Raw genomic sequence first — 16916 nt, 5'->3', positions numbered from 1 at the left:
TAGTCTTACCGTCAGCCAAAAATTCACAGCTACACGATGGCACAGCGCCTAACAAACAGGGTCCTCGGTCACAGGAAGAGAGTTCGATGTCATCCCCACTGTCTCTGCAATCGAAAGGAGCAGAAATGTAGATAGGTTACCACAGTGCTTATGAAAAACCATGGCTGTCTGCTTAGTATTCATTTGTGGGTTAAGTGCATCTGCAAAACCAGTAGGGTAGGAAGCGGGATGGATCGTCGCTAACCCCGTAGAATTGAAGGGCTCTCAGACATACTTTAAAGGAGCCCCATAGCCTTACGTAGCCACTAGTTTTCTCCTACTTTCAAAGGCTATTGTCTCCTACACCATTGTTTGATAGTGTGATGCCTCTGCCTGAATGCATACCGAGGTGAAAGGCTATTTAAAAGAACAAAGTATTGATAAATGCGGAGGATACATTGTTTTTATTCGCTGCTAAGCCACGGTGTATCCCAGAAGTACTCAAAGTACACTGAAAAAAAAAAACTTCTCCTCTTATTAGTTATTGAGTTATACCCATTTGAAAATATCATGAAACAGATATCTTCAAAACATATTTTATCATTCATAAACTTTATTCGACAGTTAAGTCATAAAAGCACAAGCATTAAAACATTGATCAAAATTCAAGCAATCTAAAAACATTCATTTTAAAACCGTTTGAATAAATATTTAAGATACAATTAAATTCATTTGACGACTATCTAATACATTATAAAAGTTTTTTTTGTTTTAAAAGAAGAGATGATTATTTTCAAGTTAAAAACAATCAGTAATTCATTATACGGAATAGGGTGTCGCTCAAAACACTAGAGATCTGACGCTACTGCGGAAGACTTACAACACCCTGACAAATACATAGGACAGTTTTCACATGTGGCCATCATAGTACTAGAGATGTCGTAAAAGGTCAACCACTGGCTACCTGAAGCAACATTTTCGATCGAATTGACCAAGCCCAACTCAAGTACTTCGCCACAGCTATAGCTATAGGAGGGGTAGAGTCTGAACACAAGATTCGCAAGGCTACAGCATATCTTCTGATGCCCATTACCTTACAGATAGGCTTTATCCACATACTACGTGGTGCGGCATATAGTGGACAGTAGAACAATATATGGCTTACTGTTTCCTGCTGATCCAAGCACCTGCAACATCTGTCATTAATAGCACCCCCCATTTACAAGTTAATTCCCTTGTTGGGAGGGTACCCACCCTGAGTTGAAAATACAATTTGCGATCATATGGCTTTTCAATCAAATCCCAGTACTTCTCAAACACGGGCCAGGACTTAAATTCAAGAAAACGTCCAGTGAGATGGGTAGAGAGTCCTTTAAAACACGCTGATGAGAAAACCTGTTCCCAATATCTTCCCTTCAAGATTTTTTTAGAAGGAAAGACTGCGTTTAAAGGATCATCCCATAATTCAGACATACCCTATCTTACTAGCAGAGATCTGATCTCCTTCAACCATTTAATTTTATGGAAGGAGTCAATTTTTATAATATCCATAAGGCCCTTGGCATAGTGCGAAAGTTCCTCTGTACACCATACCCTATGCCAAAATAGTAAAGGGCGAAGCTTGGTTAGATCTTCCACTGGTTTCTTGCCTAGATCCAGTAAAAGTGGTCTCAGTGGAGTACTTTGAGGGAGGCTAGTAACTTTGCGTAAAAACGCTTTCTCCACCAAGGTCAGACACTTTAGGTTTTCGAACCCCCACAATTCGGCTCCATATAGGGCCGCACTCAGTACTTTCATACCATAAATGTCTAGCACTGGACTAATCGGTTTGGTTAGGGAAGTTTTAAATTTAGTTAGAAGAATACCAGTTTGCTGTTGGTACGTCAAAACAGCCAGATCAAGTTGGCTATTCCAACGCATATCCTCCTGCAGGGTGACACCCAGATATGTAAAAGCATCAACCTGCTCCAGGGGGGATTTTTTCATATACACGCTACCTCTAAAGGATTTGTGTTCATTGAAAGACCTCAATTTGGTCTTGGCAGTTTTTATTTCTAGACCGCGCAGAAGGCAAAATTCTTTGAACCGTTGCAGGGCCCTCTGGAGGCCACTCAGTGTTTTTGAGATGATCAAAGTATCATCCGCAAACATGAGGATTGGGATACGAGTACCTGCCAGCACCTAAGCATCCGTTGGGGCCAGGGAAAGATAGTCTGCCACCCCGTTGACGAAGAGCGAGAACAGGGTAGGCCCCATAACGCATCCCTGACGCACTCCTCTGCCAACGGGGAAGGTTTCCGTCTCTTCACCCTGTGTCCCCCACCGGACCCGGGCAAAATTATCCTCATGCAGTCGGACGATGAGAGTCAGCAACTCCGGGGCCATCCCCAACTCTCCCAAGACTTGCCATAATTTACTGCGCGGTACTAAGTTAAAAGCTGCCTCAGATCAACGAACACAGTGTACAGAGCTCCTTTTCCCAAAACCACCGTCCTCCAATATAGGGTGATAAAGCGAAAAACTTAATCAATCGTACTTGTTAGGGGGAGGAAACCAGCCTGCAGAGGACTTAAAATATTATTTTCATCCATCCAGGCCTGCACCTTACACAAAACTAATCTGCCCATGATCTTCTGCAGCAAGTCGATTAGACTAATTGTCCTATAATTGCCTGCAACCGACTTATCTCCTTTTTTGAACACCGGAATGATTTCCGCCCCCTTCCATGAGGGGGGGACATCAGCTCCTTGGGTGATTGCATTTGCAATATAAACGATATATAGTCGCCAGATTAGTTTGTCATTTAAAAAAACATCGGCAGGTATACAATCCATACCCGGTGCTCTTCCCTCAATTACTGCGTTTAATGCCTTATCAACATCTTCTGGGGTAAAAGCCACCCCATCATAATAGGTGTAAAAAATACTCCATAGGTCTCTTCACCACTACTACTAGCATACTGTGGCTTGAAATAATCAACCCAGTGATGCGGAGCTACATTATTCTGAGGGCGATCCGGGCAACCTCCACTGTCCCATTTAAATGTATCCCAGAACAATTTTGGATTCTTAGCCGCACATGCGTCTTTAAGTTCCTTCCACTTGCACTCATCCCAAAGCTTTTTAGCCTCCAACTGGGTTTTCCTGTAACAACCCGTGCCGCCCTTACATTGCTTGCGTCCTTCTTTCTTAGAGCCATGCCAAGCCTGGCCCATGCTTTTCGACAAGCCTCATTGTACCAACCAACAGGTTTCTTACTCATTTTACTTCTGCCTGGGCCTGGCTTACAAAAATAAGATTGTAAGACAATCAAAAAGTTTGATGTGGGCATCAATCATAAAAGAGTGAAAATTCTCACTAGTGGCACTAGACCCCAGGGCAACTAATACATTATTTACATAATTTTTTTTTTTATAGCTGCCAAAGTTTCAGGATGATCAATGACTTTACTCCACTTAAGATGGCGCATGTCATTGGCTAGAATACGATCTGGCGCTATTACATCGCGTGGGACTGGTACAGCCTCATCTATAGACAAATTAAGAGTAGAGGTAAGTGGGTTGTGATCACTTTCTATACGACCCATTACTGCCATGTCCATAAGATAATGCCACAATTTTAAATGAACAAGCAAATAGTCTATACGACTAGACCTGTGGCCATTGTCATATGTCTTAGTTCCCTGCCTATCAGATGGTGTTCAGCCATTGGCTGCCCTCAGATGTTTACCCCTACACAACCCCTTTAATTGAATGGCCACCTCAGTTCATTTTTTATAGGTGCCAATTCAAGACAGGGGATACCCCACCTGGAGTCTTCCTCCTCCGTGAGGCTCTGGTCATCGTGCCCTAACGGCTCAAATGTCGTGTTAAAGTCCCCCGCTACAAGTGGCAGAGTATTACAGGGCATGGCCTCAAGCAAATCTTCCAGGACTGTTAAAACCTCTGATTTTTTCCCCCCGGGTGGCCTCTTGCATAGATATTAAAGATATCTATGCTTTTACCTGAGGGAAAACTGAGTCTCACTACGAGGATATCATTATTCCATACAGGGCATTGTTGTATGTTACAGCTTAGAACCTGCAAAACCCATATAACTAGCCCACCTACCGGGCGGCCCCTATCCTTCTTTACCGCTGGGACATAAAAATTAAGATAACCCAGACGAAAAACAGGGTCCACCGACCATGTCTCCTGGAAGAGACAGATGTCAAATTTTTCGATGAAATCGGACCAGTCAGGTGAGACTAATTTGGGACCCAGACCCGCTAAGTTCCAGGATACCATAGAAGTAGGCCCATTCTTACAAGGCAAACCACCAAGGATATCCGCTCATCCTAATAAATTAGCTCGTCTATTTTCTATGCTTGGCCCAGGAGGTAAGGTCAAACTTATTTCTCCCATAGGTTGATTTGATAATGTCTCACCACCCAGATGGACCAAAACAGTATTCCCTGCGTGTGCTTCAGTGCCGTTAGGCTGGGGGGCTAATGCCCCAACCTGGACGATAACATTTCCCACAATTGAGTTTGTTCTCCTTACTGGTTTTCCATCGATAGGCACTACTGAGTTTACCCTCTGCTGGGCACAGGAGACTGTCAATCGCAATCCTCCAAACCAGACAACCTGTCAAATCTATTGGACAACCTTATCTCCCCTGCGTTACACCAGGTCTGTATCCCCCCAACTGATAACATATTTCTGGGGGCGATATGTGTTGCTGGGTAGAAATAGGTTAGGGGTAAGGGGTAAGGGGTGTATTAACGTAGCTGAGCTTGCCTCGGGCCATTCACAAATGTGTTCGGCGGCCCTTCTGTCCCTAAAGTTAACAATTACACAGTCTCCCTCAATTGACTTATTTCGAGGTCCCACCCAATCTACGCATCTTGCAAACAAAATTTCAGCCGATACCATCACAGGAAGTGGGCAAATGAAATTAAGCCAATGGATACATTTATTCTTGAGCTCCTTATTCTCCTCTCTTTTATCCTGGCTCAAGGGAGGGACCCCCGCGAGGACCACCACATAAGGGATAGATTCGGGAGGAAGATCTATGCACGGTAATCTTTTTCCTAGTGGTGCACGAGGGGTATCCAGATTCACTTGGGAATAATGTGTTACTGCCCTGCCGTCTTCCCCTATCTCTATCCTTCCACTCAACACAGTTTGGCTAGAAACAGCTTGATTACTCGAGGGAAGTGGAGGGGAAATATACGATGGCACAGCAGGAACAGTAATTTCAACTGTTTTAGTCGCAGTCAACGGGCCGTTGGGGTGGACAATTTCGTTGATATGCCCTGTCAAGTTTATTTGTTTATCAATTGTTCCTTTGGCCCGGGTTCCAACCCTCGCCTGAGCCGAAGCAAACGACAGTTCAAGGCATGCTAGTCTATTTTTAATGATGTCGAGTCTGTCATAAATAGGGAGACATGTCTTTTTAAAGATGGATTCCAATTTAGCCCAGAAGTCCGACCCCAGCTCAGCAGATAACTCATCGCCATGGGTCGATGACAAAGTAATCGCTTCACTAGGGAGTTGACATGTAACCGGACCGTGGGGCACTATTGGTGTCGCGCTCTCATCAACTGTGTTACCTTTCTGGATTTTGGCTTTCCTCCCTTTCGCATGGGCGCCCCCACGCTTTCTTTTTGAGGTTGAGATTAGGCCTGCTGTCGATTGGGTCAATCCCTGTTTGGAGCTATAGGCAGATCGAGTCTTAACGCTTAATGCCGGTGATCCAGGATGCATGTTGGGAGGAGGGTTAGGTAAATTTCTGGTGCCCAATGATGCGTCCTCGCTTACGGGAAGACAAGGCAAGCTTCCAACTAAATGCAATAATTGATTCTCCTGGCCTTCACCATTGCTACCTGGCACAATGGACTCTATGGCTGGATGTGGGTTCGGCGACCGTACCTGGACCAGACTTTCCAAGGATGAACGTTTTTCAAAAGAAATATCCAAAGACAGTCTCTTTTCTGTCTGCTCAATTTCATGGGCTAAGATAGAAGAAGCTCTTGTTAGAAACTGGTCCAAGGTGCCTACTAGTGACCCACCGATGATAGATTTTCTGCCTTTCCTGCCCTTGGGGGTGGTCATTGTGTAGTGAAAAGGAGAAACAATTCCTTAGGGTTGCTAGTAAGTATAGGTCTATATCTACTAACAAAGTATTTGAGTGTGCACTGACCTTTAACTATAGATGTTAGAGGGAGGCCCCGTCCCATCCTCAACCATTCTCGAACGGGCACGCCCTCGGCCCGGGCTTCGCGAAGCGGGAGGCGCGAGTCGCTTTACAGGCGCTGCAGGTGTTAGTGGGAGGGCCAAGCACGCCCTCGGTGTCCCTCTGCCTCCTGGGACCAGTAGTCTGCTGTACTCGCAGCAAAACTCCACGAAGCGTCTCCGGCGAAGCGGGAGGCGCAAGGCGCTTTACAGGCGCTGCAGGTGTTGGTGGGAGGGCCAAGCACGCCCTCGGTGTCCCTCTGCCTCCTGTGACCAGTAGTCTGCTGTACCCGTGGCAAAACTCCACGAAGCGTTATTACCGAATACATATTTATTTTCTATTATGCATCAACTTCGTTTATTTGTCTCGGGCTCCCTACCATACTACATCAAACTAGAAACCATACTCGTGCATTAAAGCAATCAAACACATTAATTCTAGAAAAGATACATCCAATCCATTCACTAAAAGAAGTGCTTAGAATCTCATATTGACATGGATTCTTAAGTCAATTACATGTCCTAATATACATTTGCTCACTCCTTAAAAAAATGGTAACTTTGGCATATTTAATTTACTTTTGCATCCCTAGTAAAGTTGCACTGTGTCCAGTGCCTGTAAATTAAATGCTACTAGTGGGCCTGGAGCTAACCACTGTACTACCCACTTAAGTAGCCCTGTGAACATGCCTCAGGCCTGCCATTTCAGCCTGTGTGTGCAGTTTTAAAACTGCCATTTCGACCTGGCCAAATAAACCTTTTGCCAAGCCCAAACCTTCCTTTTCTAATACATTTAAGTCACCCCCTAGTGTAGGCCCTGGGCAGCCCAGAGGGCAGGGTGTATGTATTAAAAAAGTTTGATATGTACTTTTGAGTTTTACATGTCCTGGTAGTGGAAATCTCTTAAATTAGTTTTTCTCTACTGCAAGGCGTACCTCGCCCAGAGACTAACATTGGATTTACCCTGTTACATTTAATAAGCTGTAATTTCCCAATGGGAGCAGGTAACCAGTTCATGTTTGGTGTCATTGGATTTAAAATGATAATTCCTAACTTATGGTGAAGACTGATTTCAAATTACAAATTCAAAAATTCCAGTTTTTACAAAGTTGGCATTTTCCGGTCTTAGAAATTTCCTGTCTGTAGCTTGTACCTGGGTCACATGACTGGGTGTAGCTGACAGATGAGATTTGTGCATTCCTCCTAGACAGCCACACAATATGGAGATTAGCTGTGCCTGGATGGGCCATCACTGATTTGATTTGATTTATAAAGCGCGCTAATGCACGTGGGCGTCTTGGCGGTGGGTAGATGCTGGGAGACTAGGGCACAGTAGGATCAGGGCTAACCAGACATGAATAGCCAAGTTTTTACCAGCTTCCTGAATGAAAGCAGGGAGGGGCTGTTTTTGATTATGAATGGGAGCAGGTTCTAGTCTTTAGCTGCATGTAACAGGTAGCTTCCCCCCCCCCCACCTAACCTGTTTGTATTGGGGTACCTGAATCAGTTTAGCACGACTGGATCGTAGCTTACTGGAAGGCTCGTACAGTTTAAGATGAGTTTTTAAAAACTGAGAGCCAAATCCGTGAAGGGCTTTGTATGCCAGACATACATATTTAAATTTGATTCTTTTTACCATAGGGAGCCAGTGGAGGAAACATAGGCGGTGTGCAATAGGCTCAGACCTAGGAATGTCCAGCACCAGCCTTGCTGCTGCATTTTGCAGGCGTTGTAGTTTAGTTAGGTGCTGGACTGGTATCCCAGCGTACAGAGCATTCACGTAGTCTAGCCTTAACAGGGCCAACTCCGTTACCACAGTTTTACGGGAATCAAAGGGAATGAATGGCAGTAGCTTCCTTATTTTCAGGATATACCAAATGGTGGATGTTAATTTGTTAGTCTGAGCTTCAAACGTTCGTCTACTGTCAAGTATCATACCCAGATTTTTCACTTTGTTGACTGGGGATGGGCAGTTGCCTAGACTAACTGGCCACCACTCCGGATACCAGATTTCCCAGTTTGTTCCTAGTAGCATGACCTTGCTCTTATCCCGTTTAATTTCAAGCAGTTGCTCTGCATCCAATGGCTGACTTGCGTCATACAGTTTTTTAATGTATCTGCCGTCTCGGTGGTGTTGTTTGCGATTGATACCACTATTTGGGTGTAGTCAGTGTAGAAGACCGGTAGGAATCCACAATTCCTAATATTTTCTGCTGAAGGAGCTACATACAAATTAAAAAGAGTGGGACTTAATGAGCATCCCTGGGGAACACCACATGGAGAGTTGAAAGGTTTTGATTTTGTTTCTCCCAACTCGACTGTAAAAGTCATATTGGACAGGTAGGAGGCCAGCAATGTTCGTGCAGTTGGATGAACACCGGCCTCTGCATATCGACCCAGGAGTTTATCATGGCTGCCCGTGTCAAAGGCCGCCGAAAGATCCAAAAGGATCAAGGGGGCCCGTCCTCCGGCATCCGGTAACTCCTGAGTTCTTCTACTGCCATAAGCAGGGCTGTTTCTGTTCCGTGTCCTTCTAGGAAGCCAAATTGCGAGTGGTCTAAGGCATTAGTCTCAGCGGGGAATTGGGCCAGCTGTTTGTTCAACAATTTCTCCAGAACCTTTGCGCCGAAAGGTATTCTTGCAATAGGTCTGTAGTTCCCAGGTTTTTATGGATCTAGATTAGGTTTCTTTAGTAGTAGCAGCACTGAGGTGGTTTACCACGCATCTGGAAAAAGACCTGAGTTCACTATTTGATACATAGGCCTCCCCAATTGCTCGCTTAGCAGCTCAGGGAATAGATGCAATACCTTAGGTGGACAGGGGTCCGCTAGAGCTCCGGACTTAATGGTTATGACCGCCTGAAGTATCTGTTCCACTGAAGGTGGCGAAAATTGAAACAGAGGATTCTGCTTTGTTGGGAGTGCTTCCTCTCTAGGTTCTGATTTTGATGATGGAAGGGAGGAGCTGGGCACAGCCCTACTTACACTTGAATAGGCTGTGTCATGCCTCCACACAATAGGCTGCATACCAACTCAACCAGGAAAGACTGCTGTGCTGCTGATGTACTGTCACTTTGCTGGACTGCTGTCCTGCTGGACTATTGCCTTGAAGTAAGAATGCTATTGGTGACAGATGAAGGACTGGAAGAAAAAAGCCTCTCCCAGACCTTCTGTCTGCACAAGAGAACATTGGATTAGTGGAGGGTGTCAACCTCGTGACTACTCGGACCCTAGAACAGCAAAGTGACTGTCGCCAACTGCTGGGACAGTTTTCCTCTCTGTTCTCCCTCACCCCTGCGCTCACACAATTGTGCGTCTCACTGGCGAGAGACGAGACAGAGGTAGAGGGTATATATCAAGGAGCGCCGGGAAAAGGGCTCCGTTCTTCTTCTGTGATTAACTTTAACTTTTAAACTCACCCATTCCTAGATCCTGCATTATTTTGCACAAACTGTTAGTTTTAAATTGGCATAACGTGTTTTTAACGATACTGTGTTTTTAACGATATTGGGATTAAAAATACTGTCAGCTACCCACCGTTTCTGCCATGCATAGTAAGCACCTGGTCCCCGGTCCACCGCCGATTCTTCGGTTTGTTGTGGAGGGACCGGAGCGTGCCACCTGAAGTGGTTACAACTTCCGAGCAGTCACACCCAATCAGCTGCGATCAGCTGACGACCGCACAGGGTACATACCGGATGCCTAACATCCCGCTCGGGTGGCGCGCTGAAGGCGCACCAAAGGCAAGCCCGTCTGCACCCGTCCGTGCCCAGGGTCCAGTCCCCCCGGACCAAAAGGGACCCACATTACCTACCCAAGACATCAGCTTATGGCAATAAGGACACCGGAAATAGATCGCTGTGGGCACTGCATCGACCCCGCATCTAGCGCCCACCCTTGCCCCAATTGCAAATTTTCAATCATAAAAACAAAGCCCACCCCTCTAAACAAAGTCAAAGACACAGAAAATAAACTACTCCTAGTAAACTGCAGATCAATGCCAAAACACCAATCAGAAATAAACATTCTACTCAGAGAAGAGGAGCCGGCGGCCCTTTTCCTTACTGAAACATGGCTACACAATTACTCAAACCCAGATGTGGCTCAAACACTCCCCCCAGGATATCATATACTAAGGAACGGCAGGAAAACAGGGAAGGGAGGAGGAACCGCCATCATTATTAAAGACCACATAAGAGGCCGCATAGAACCAGAAATTGCATTAGACTGCGAGAGTATGGGTTTCACACTATCCTTCACATACACCTGCTCAATGTCCGGAATACTGATATATAGACCCCCGGGCCCCTGCGGAAGGTTCATTGAATCACTTCCAGATCTAACATCAGCCAGGGCAAATCTAACTACAAATTTCATCATTATAGCAGATCTTAATCTACACCTAGAAGACCCCAAGAATGCAGAGGCATGCAACCTGACTCAAGACCTTCTAGCACTTCAAATGCGACAACTAGTAACCAGCCCAATTCACAATAAAGGACACTTACTAGACCCGGTCTTCTCGAACATGAACTATCTAGAGACGCGGGACCCCGTCCCCATCCCCTGGTCAGACCATTTTGTAGTCCCCATAGTCTGGAAAACACCGCACCCCCCACTAGATTACCAACCATTGAAAGAATGGGACCGATCGTGGGCAAAAATCATCCCTGAAACATGGACAGAGCAGTTAACCACCACCTACCCTAGTAGTGCCACAGAACCCACTAGTGGGTATGAGAAATATAATGAGTGGATTACTGCATCTCTTGACGCAACCATCCAGCGTAAATGGAGGGCAAAGAGGCCCTCTAACAAAAAACCACCATGGTACACCCCAAATATTCGGGAACTCAAACAAAGCTGTGAAAAACTTGAGAAGGCATGGAGAAGGAACTTCTGCCTAGAGAAAAAACAAAAATACAAAGAGGCGATAAAAATGTATCAAACAGAAATAAGAAAGACACAAGCACTTTACTTTGAGGAAAGGATCAAGGGAGCAACCAACGCCCTTAGAGAAATAGCCAGAATAGTGAAAACATTATCTACATGCCCACAGCCGGAAGGTCCCAAAGAAGGAATCCCCCAGAGATGTAAGGAAATTGCAGAATTCTTTAACAACAAAATACTCAATATATACAATTTGTTCCAACCCCCACAGGATAAGGAGGACACACTACACCCCAATACCCCCAATGGACCAGACACTCCTAATGGAGCAGGAAAACTAGGGAGTATGGAAGACATACCGATCATGGATCTTACCACCCTTGAAAACATTTTTGGGAAAATCAAATCTGGATCGCCCAGCGAACCAGCCCCTGTACACCTGTTAAAAAAAGTTAAAGAAACAATCCTCCCGGTTCTCCTAGAAATGCTCAACCTATCCCTGACCACGGCAACAGTACCGGTAAGATGGAAACAGGCGATGGTGAGGGCTCTCATAAAAAAAACAAGCCTTAATCCAGATAACTGGGGGAACCACAGACCAGTCTCACTCTTACCAGTAGTCAGTAAGATAATAGAGAAACACGTGAATACGATACTATCCAACTATCTCGAATCAAGGGACATCCTGCACAGATCACAGACAGGTTTTCGCCCCAACCATGGGACTGAAACAGCACTCCTAATGGCAATGGAGGAAGCTAGAAAAGTACTGGATCACGGAGGAACAGTGGCAGTTATCCTACTGGATCCTACAGCCGCATTTGATACGGTTAACCATAGGATCCTACTAGACAGGCTTGGAGAGATAGGAATCGGAGGAAGGGCCTTAGAGTGGTTGAAGTCCTTCTTATCAAACAGAACCTTCCAAGTGTTTGAAGGCAGGCACAAATCAAGAGAGATTCCTCTCACGTGTGGAATCCCGCAGGGCTCCTCTCTTAGCCCCACCCTTTTTAACGTATACCTAAAACCACTAGCCGAGATAGTACAGCCGTATGGTGTGACTATAGTCACATACGCAGACGATACTCAGCTGGTAGTAGCCCTTGAACACGCGAAGGAAAACCCCATTGACCTTAAATCTTACCTGGAACAGGTAGCCACATGTATGGAACAATCGTTCCTCAAACTCAATGGAGACAAGACGGAGCTTATGATCCTGGGAAATAAGGCAGAGACGCACACAAATATAAACTGGCCCAGCCGCCTCAGCCCCAACCCCCAGCCCAAAGAGAAGATCAAAAGCTTGGGAATCTGGCTAGACAGGGAACTCAAACTCGACCACCAAGCAGTCACAGCAGCAGCCACCTGCTTTGGCATCCTAAAACAACTTAGAAAGATTCTTCCACTTCTTCCGGACACTATACGTAGAACCATGGTACAATCTCTGATTCTCCCCCGGCTAGACTATTGTAACTCACTCTACCTTGGAACCCCTAAAACCACGATCAGGAAATTACAAATAGTGCAAAACGCAGCAGCCAGACTACTCCACAATATCTCAAGCAGACAATCAGCAAAACCAGCACTAATTGCATTACACTGGCTACCCATTGCAAATCGCATCAAATTCAAAGCACTATGCATTGCACACAAAACTCTCTGGAATACAGGCCCGAAAATAAATAGTACCCTCCTTACCTTCCACCGCCCCTCACGTAACCTGAGATCCGCCAGCCTCTTCCAATCTAAGATACCCAAAACAAAGAGAGCAAGAGCAGGCGGATGTATGTTCTCCTATAACGCAGCCATACTATGGAACTCTCGCCCGACCAAGCTCAGATCCAACTCCAACCACCTAACGCTCAGGAAACAACTAAAAACATGGCTATTCCAGAACACTTTCTAGATCTCCTATGTCCTGTCTATCGCATGATAGTGCTGGGATGCCTGAGGGTAGCCATGCGCTTAATAAGAAATAATTAATAATAATAATAATGACATTTACACTGGAGACAGTCTACCTGCTAAAAATCAGATTTGCTGGTACTCAGACAATGTGTGGAACAGAATCAAGGAGAAAGTCTACAAGATGTTGGTGTTAGGGGTGATTGCGCCCTCCAACAGTCCCTGGTCCAGCCCTGTGGTGCCAGTACCCAAGGTTGCCCCATAGAGCACCACTCCAGAGCTCATAATCTGTGTGGACTACAGGAGACTCAATTCAGAATTTAGAATACGTCGTTATCTGCTTTGACCTTGAACCTCTCCACCTTTGGATAGTTCTAGGAGGGTTGAGAACCATGTAGGTCTTGGCCATTGAGGGGCAATGAGGATTATGTTTGTTCCTGTTTTTTTGCATCAGGGGTATTGGTGGAAAAGCGTAAGCATATGTCGGTGACCAGTTGAGTGAATGTGCATTTTCCTCTGATTGGTGATGGGGAAACCCCGAGGCAAAGTACTGGCATTTTTTTGTACATTATTGCAAACAGATCTATTACTAGTGTCCCCCAGCGTTTGAAAAGGTATTGTACTGTCTGTTTCAACTACCATTCGTGGGAGCAGTTGTTCTGTCTGCTCAGCTGTTCCTTTGTAATGTTGTCTACTCCTGGTAGATGTACAGTTTGTAGATTGATGTTGTGGGCTGCTGCCCACTGCCGGATCTCGTGCGAAAGGTTTGCTGAGGGGGAAGGACTTTGTACCTCCTTGTTTGTTCAAATAAAACATTGTTGTTGTATTGTCTGTTTGTATCAGGATAGTCTTCCCCTAAATGTGCCTTTGGAATGATTTCAATGCCAGGAAGACCGTTTTCATCTCTAAGAAGTTGATGTGTTTCATGGAATCCTGTTTGTTATGTTGTCCCCATACTTTCAGCTGGTTGTCGTGTGCTCCCCAACCCTTGAATGATGCGTCCGTGGTGATAGTCACAGATGGAGTTGGGTTCCTGAAAGGTCTCCCCTGTGCTATGTTGTTGGAGGTCTCTGCTTGCACCATTTGTGTTACAACCATGTGATCTTCCCAATCTCCAGTGGCTTGAGACCAGCTGTTGTTTAGCCATTCTTGGAATGGGAACATGTGTAAGCGTGCATGTGGGATAAGGAGTAGTTTCTGTCCTGTAACTCCAGTTCTGTAGTAGGGGTATCTCTGTTATAGTCATAATCTAGTGAATAGTCCCTCCCATGTGCGGGACCCCGGAGCAATCAAAAATCTCTTAAGGTGTCAATAAATGCAGAACTGCACAGACACTAAAGAGAGAATTAAAGCCAGATAATGCAGCCTATATCCACAGGCTACACTGTCCAGTACTTCAACTAGAAATTCCACCAAAAATCCACAAATAGCAAAGCCTGTCAAGATTTCCCTTGCTTTAACAGCAAAAACCCTCTGGAATGATAGAGAGGAAGACATGGACAGACAAGCCCCATAGGCTGCCATTATGTGGCTCAAAACAGGATACTGTGCCTTCAAGAGAACCTTACAGAACTTCACAGTATCCCAGAATACACTGCAGGTCCCTTTTACTTTCAGTTCTTTTTGAAGGCGTAACACGCCAGACCTGTAGCATTCCTTACATGAATATCCCTCTCCACCGGGGAGGAGGGCGGGCGCTTATGACTATAACAGAGATACCCCTACTACAGAACTGGAGTTACAGGACAGAAACGACTCCTTCTGTAGTAGGGGATCTCTGTGTATAGTCATAAACTAGTGAATAGAATGGCAAGCCCATCCCCACACCAAAGCGGCGGTGGAGAAACGAGAAATAACACCACTACTGTGTGAACAGATTTCGCAGCGAAGCCTGCCCAACCTGAGCATCTGCCCTGGCATCAGTGTCCAGGCAGTAATGCTTAGCAAAGGTATGGGCCGACTTCCAAGTGGCCGCCTTGCAGATTTCTGCAATTGGAACATTACGGAGCAAAGCAGTCGTGGCGGCTTTGCCCCTGGTGGAATGAGCCTTAGGTTTACCCCCTAAGGTCTTACCAGCTTTTTGGTAACACAGCTGTATACAGGACACAATCCACCTAGAAATGGACTGTTTAGAGGTAGCAAGACCTGTCCTGACTGATCCATAATTGATAAACAATTGGTCTGACCTACGAATATCCTTGGTTTTATCCAGATACAATTTCAACACCCTCCTGACATCCAGGGAATGCAGGGATCTTTCCGCTGGAGAGGAAGGATTCTGAAAAAACGTAGGTAAAGTTATGGTCTGGTTAACATGAAAGTCAGATATAACTTTAGGAAGAAATTTAGGGTGAGTACGCATAACAACCTTAGCAGCATGAAATACAGTATAAGGTTCTTGGCAACACAACGCCTGAATTTCACTCACCCTGCGGGCTGATGTAATAGCCACGAGGAACGCCGCCTTCAAGGACAGGTGCTGCAACGAAGCCTTATGAATAGGTTCAAAAGGCTCCTTCATCAAGCTGGACAGCACCACATTCAATTCCCATGAAGGCGAAGGAAGCCGGACAGGAGGGAACACTTTCTTCAAGCCTTCCAAAAAATCTTTGATCACAGGGATCTGAAAGAAGGAAGTCTGTGAAGGGCATTTCCTGTAGGCAGTCAATGCAGCCAGATGAACCTTAATGGAATGGACATTAAGGCCAGACTGCGCCAGATGTAGAAGATGTGGAAGGATGACATCTTCCTTACATGTCGTCGGGTCATAGTTCTTGGACTTGCACCAGATGCAAAACCTCTTCCACTTGTAAGCATAAGAAGTCCTAGTGGAAGGTCGCTTAGCCTCCTTCAGTATGTCCATGCAATCTTCTGGTAGATTCAGATGGCCATATTGCACTATCTCAGGAGCCATGCCGCCAAACTCAAAGACGAGAGGTTGGGGTGCAACATCTGCCCCCCGAACTTCGTGAGAAGGTCCGGCCTGCACGGCAGCCGTATGTGAGGAAGGAGAGACAGGTGAAGCAGGTCCGTGAACCACCACTGTCTGGGCCAATCCGGGGCAATCAGGATCATCCGGGCCCTGGACTGGGACAGCTTGATGAGCACCGCTGGAATCAGGGGAATGGGTGGAAAAGCGTACAGAAAGCTGTTCGACCAGTTGATCCAGAACGCATTCCCCAGTGTCCCCGGCTGGTAGTACCAGGAGGCGAAGTCTCGGCATTTGCTGTTTTCGGCGGTGGCGAACAGATCTACGTCTGGAGTCCCACACCTTGCAAAGACTTCTCCTTGTACTTCGTCGTTTATGACCCATTCGTGGTTTTCCTGAATCAGTCTGCTCCGTGCGTCTGCCTGAACATTCTGCACACCTGGTAGATGGGTAGCCGTTATCGTCAGTCCCCTGGCCAGAAGCCAGTGCCAGATCGCCGGCGCCTCCTGCGACAGAGTGCGCGATCTCGACCCCCCCTGCTTGTTGAGGTAATACATTGTGGTCGTATTGTCCGTCTGAACAAGCAGAGAGTCGGTCCGGAAGGATGGATGAAATGCCTTCAGTGCCAAGTGAACAGCTCTGAGTTCCAGGAAATTGATGTGGTACGTGGCTCCATCGGGGACCACGTCCCTTGAATCTGTAGGCCTCCGGAGTGCGCCCCCCCAGCCGTGGAGCGACGCATCCGTCACGACAGTTTGCGTGGGAATGTCCTTGTGGAAGGGAACCCCTCTGAAGAGATTCTCCACTGTACACCACCACTTCAGAGACTGAAGAGCATGCAGAGACAGTCGTATCTTGTCGTCCCAAGATCCTTTCCTCTGATCCCACTGATCCTCCAAGCACTCCTGCAATGGTCTCATGTGCAGCCGTGCGGGTGGCGTGAGGAAGATACAAGAGGCCATCGACCCCAGTAGAGAAGACACCGTCCTCACTGTTGTAG

The 16916-nt window shown here is 46.2% G+C and overlaps 1 protein-coding gene across 4 annotated transcripts in view; it reads right to left on the bottom strand.

The window, feature by feature from the left end:
• Positions 1-16916, bottom strand: part of SH2B2 (SH2B adaptor protein 2) — a 487294-nt gene that overhangs the window by 179176 nt on the left and 291202 nt on the right. For all 4 annotated transcript variants that reach the window (XM_078679381.1, XM_078679382.1, XM_078679383.1 and 1 more), the window contains one exon: positions 10-104. In XM_078679381.1, coding sequence (XP_078535507.1) covers positions 10-104 — 95 coding nt within the window. The remainder of the gene's footprint in view (positions 1-9; positions 105-16916) is intronic.

This window comes from Lissotriton helveticus, chromosome 3_1, assembly GCF_964261635.1.
Source record: "Lissotriton helveticus chromosome 3_1, aLisHel1.1, whole genome shotgun sequence".
Lineage (NCBI taxonomy): Eukaryota > Metazoa > Chordata > Amphibia > Caudata > Salamandridae > Lissotriton > Lissotriton helveticus.
This window is presented reverse-complemented; position numbering and strand designations above follow the sequence as displayed.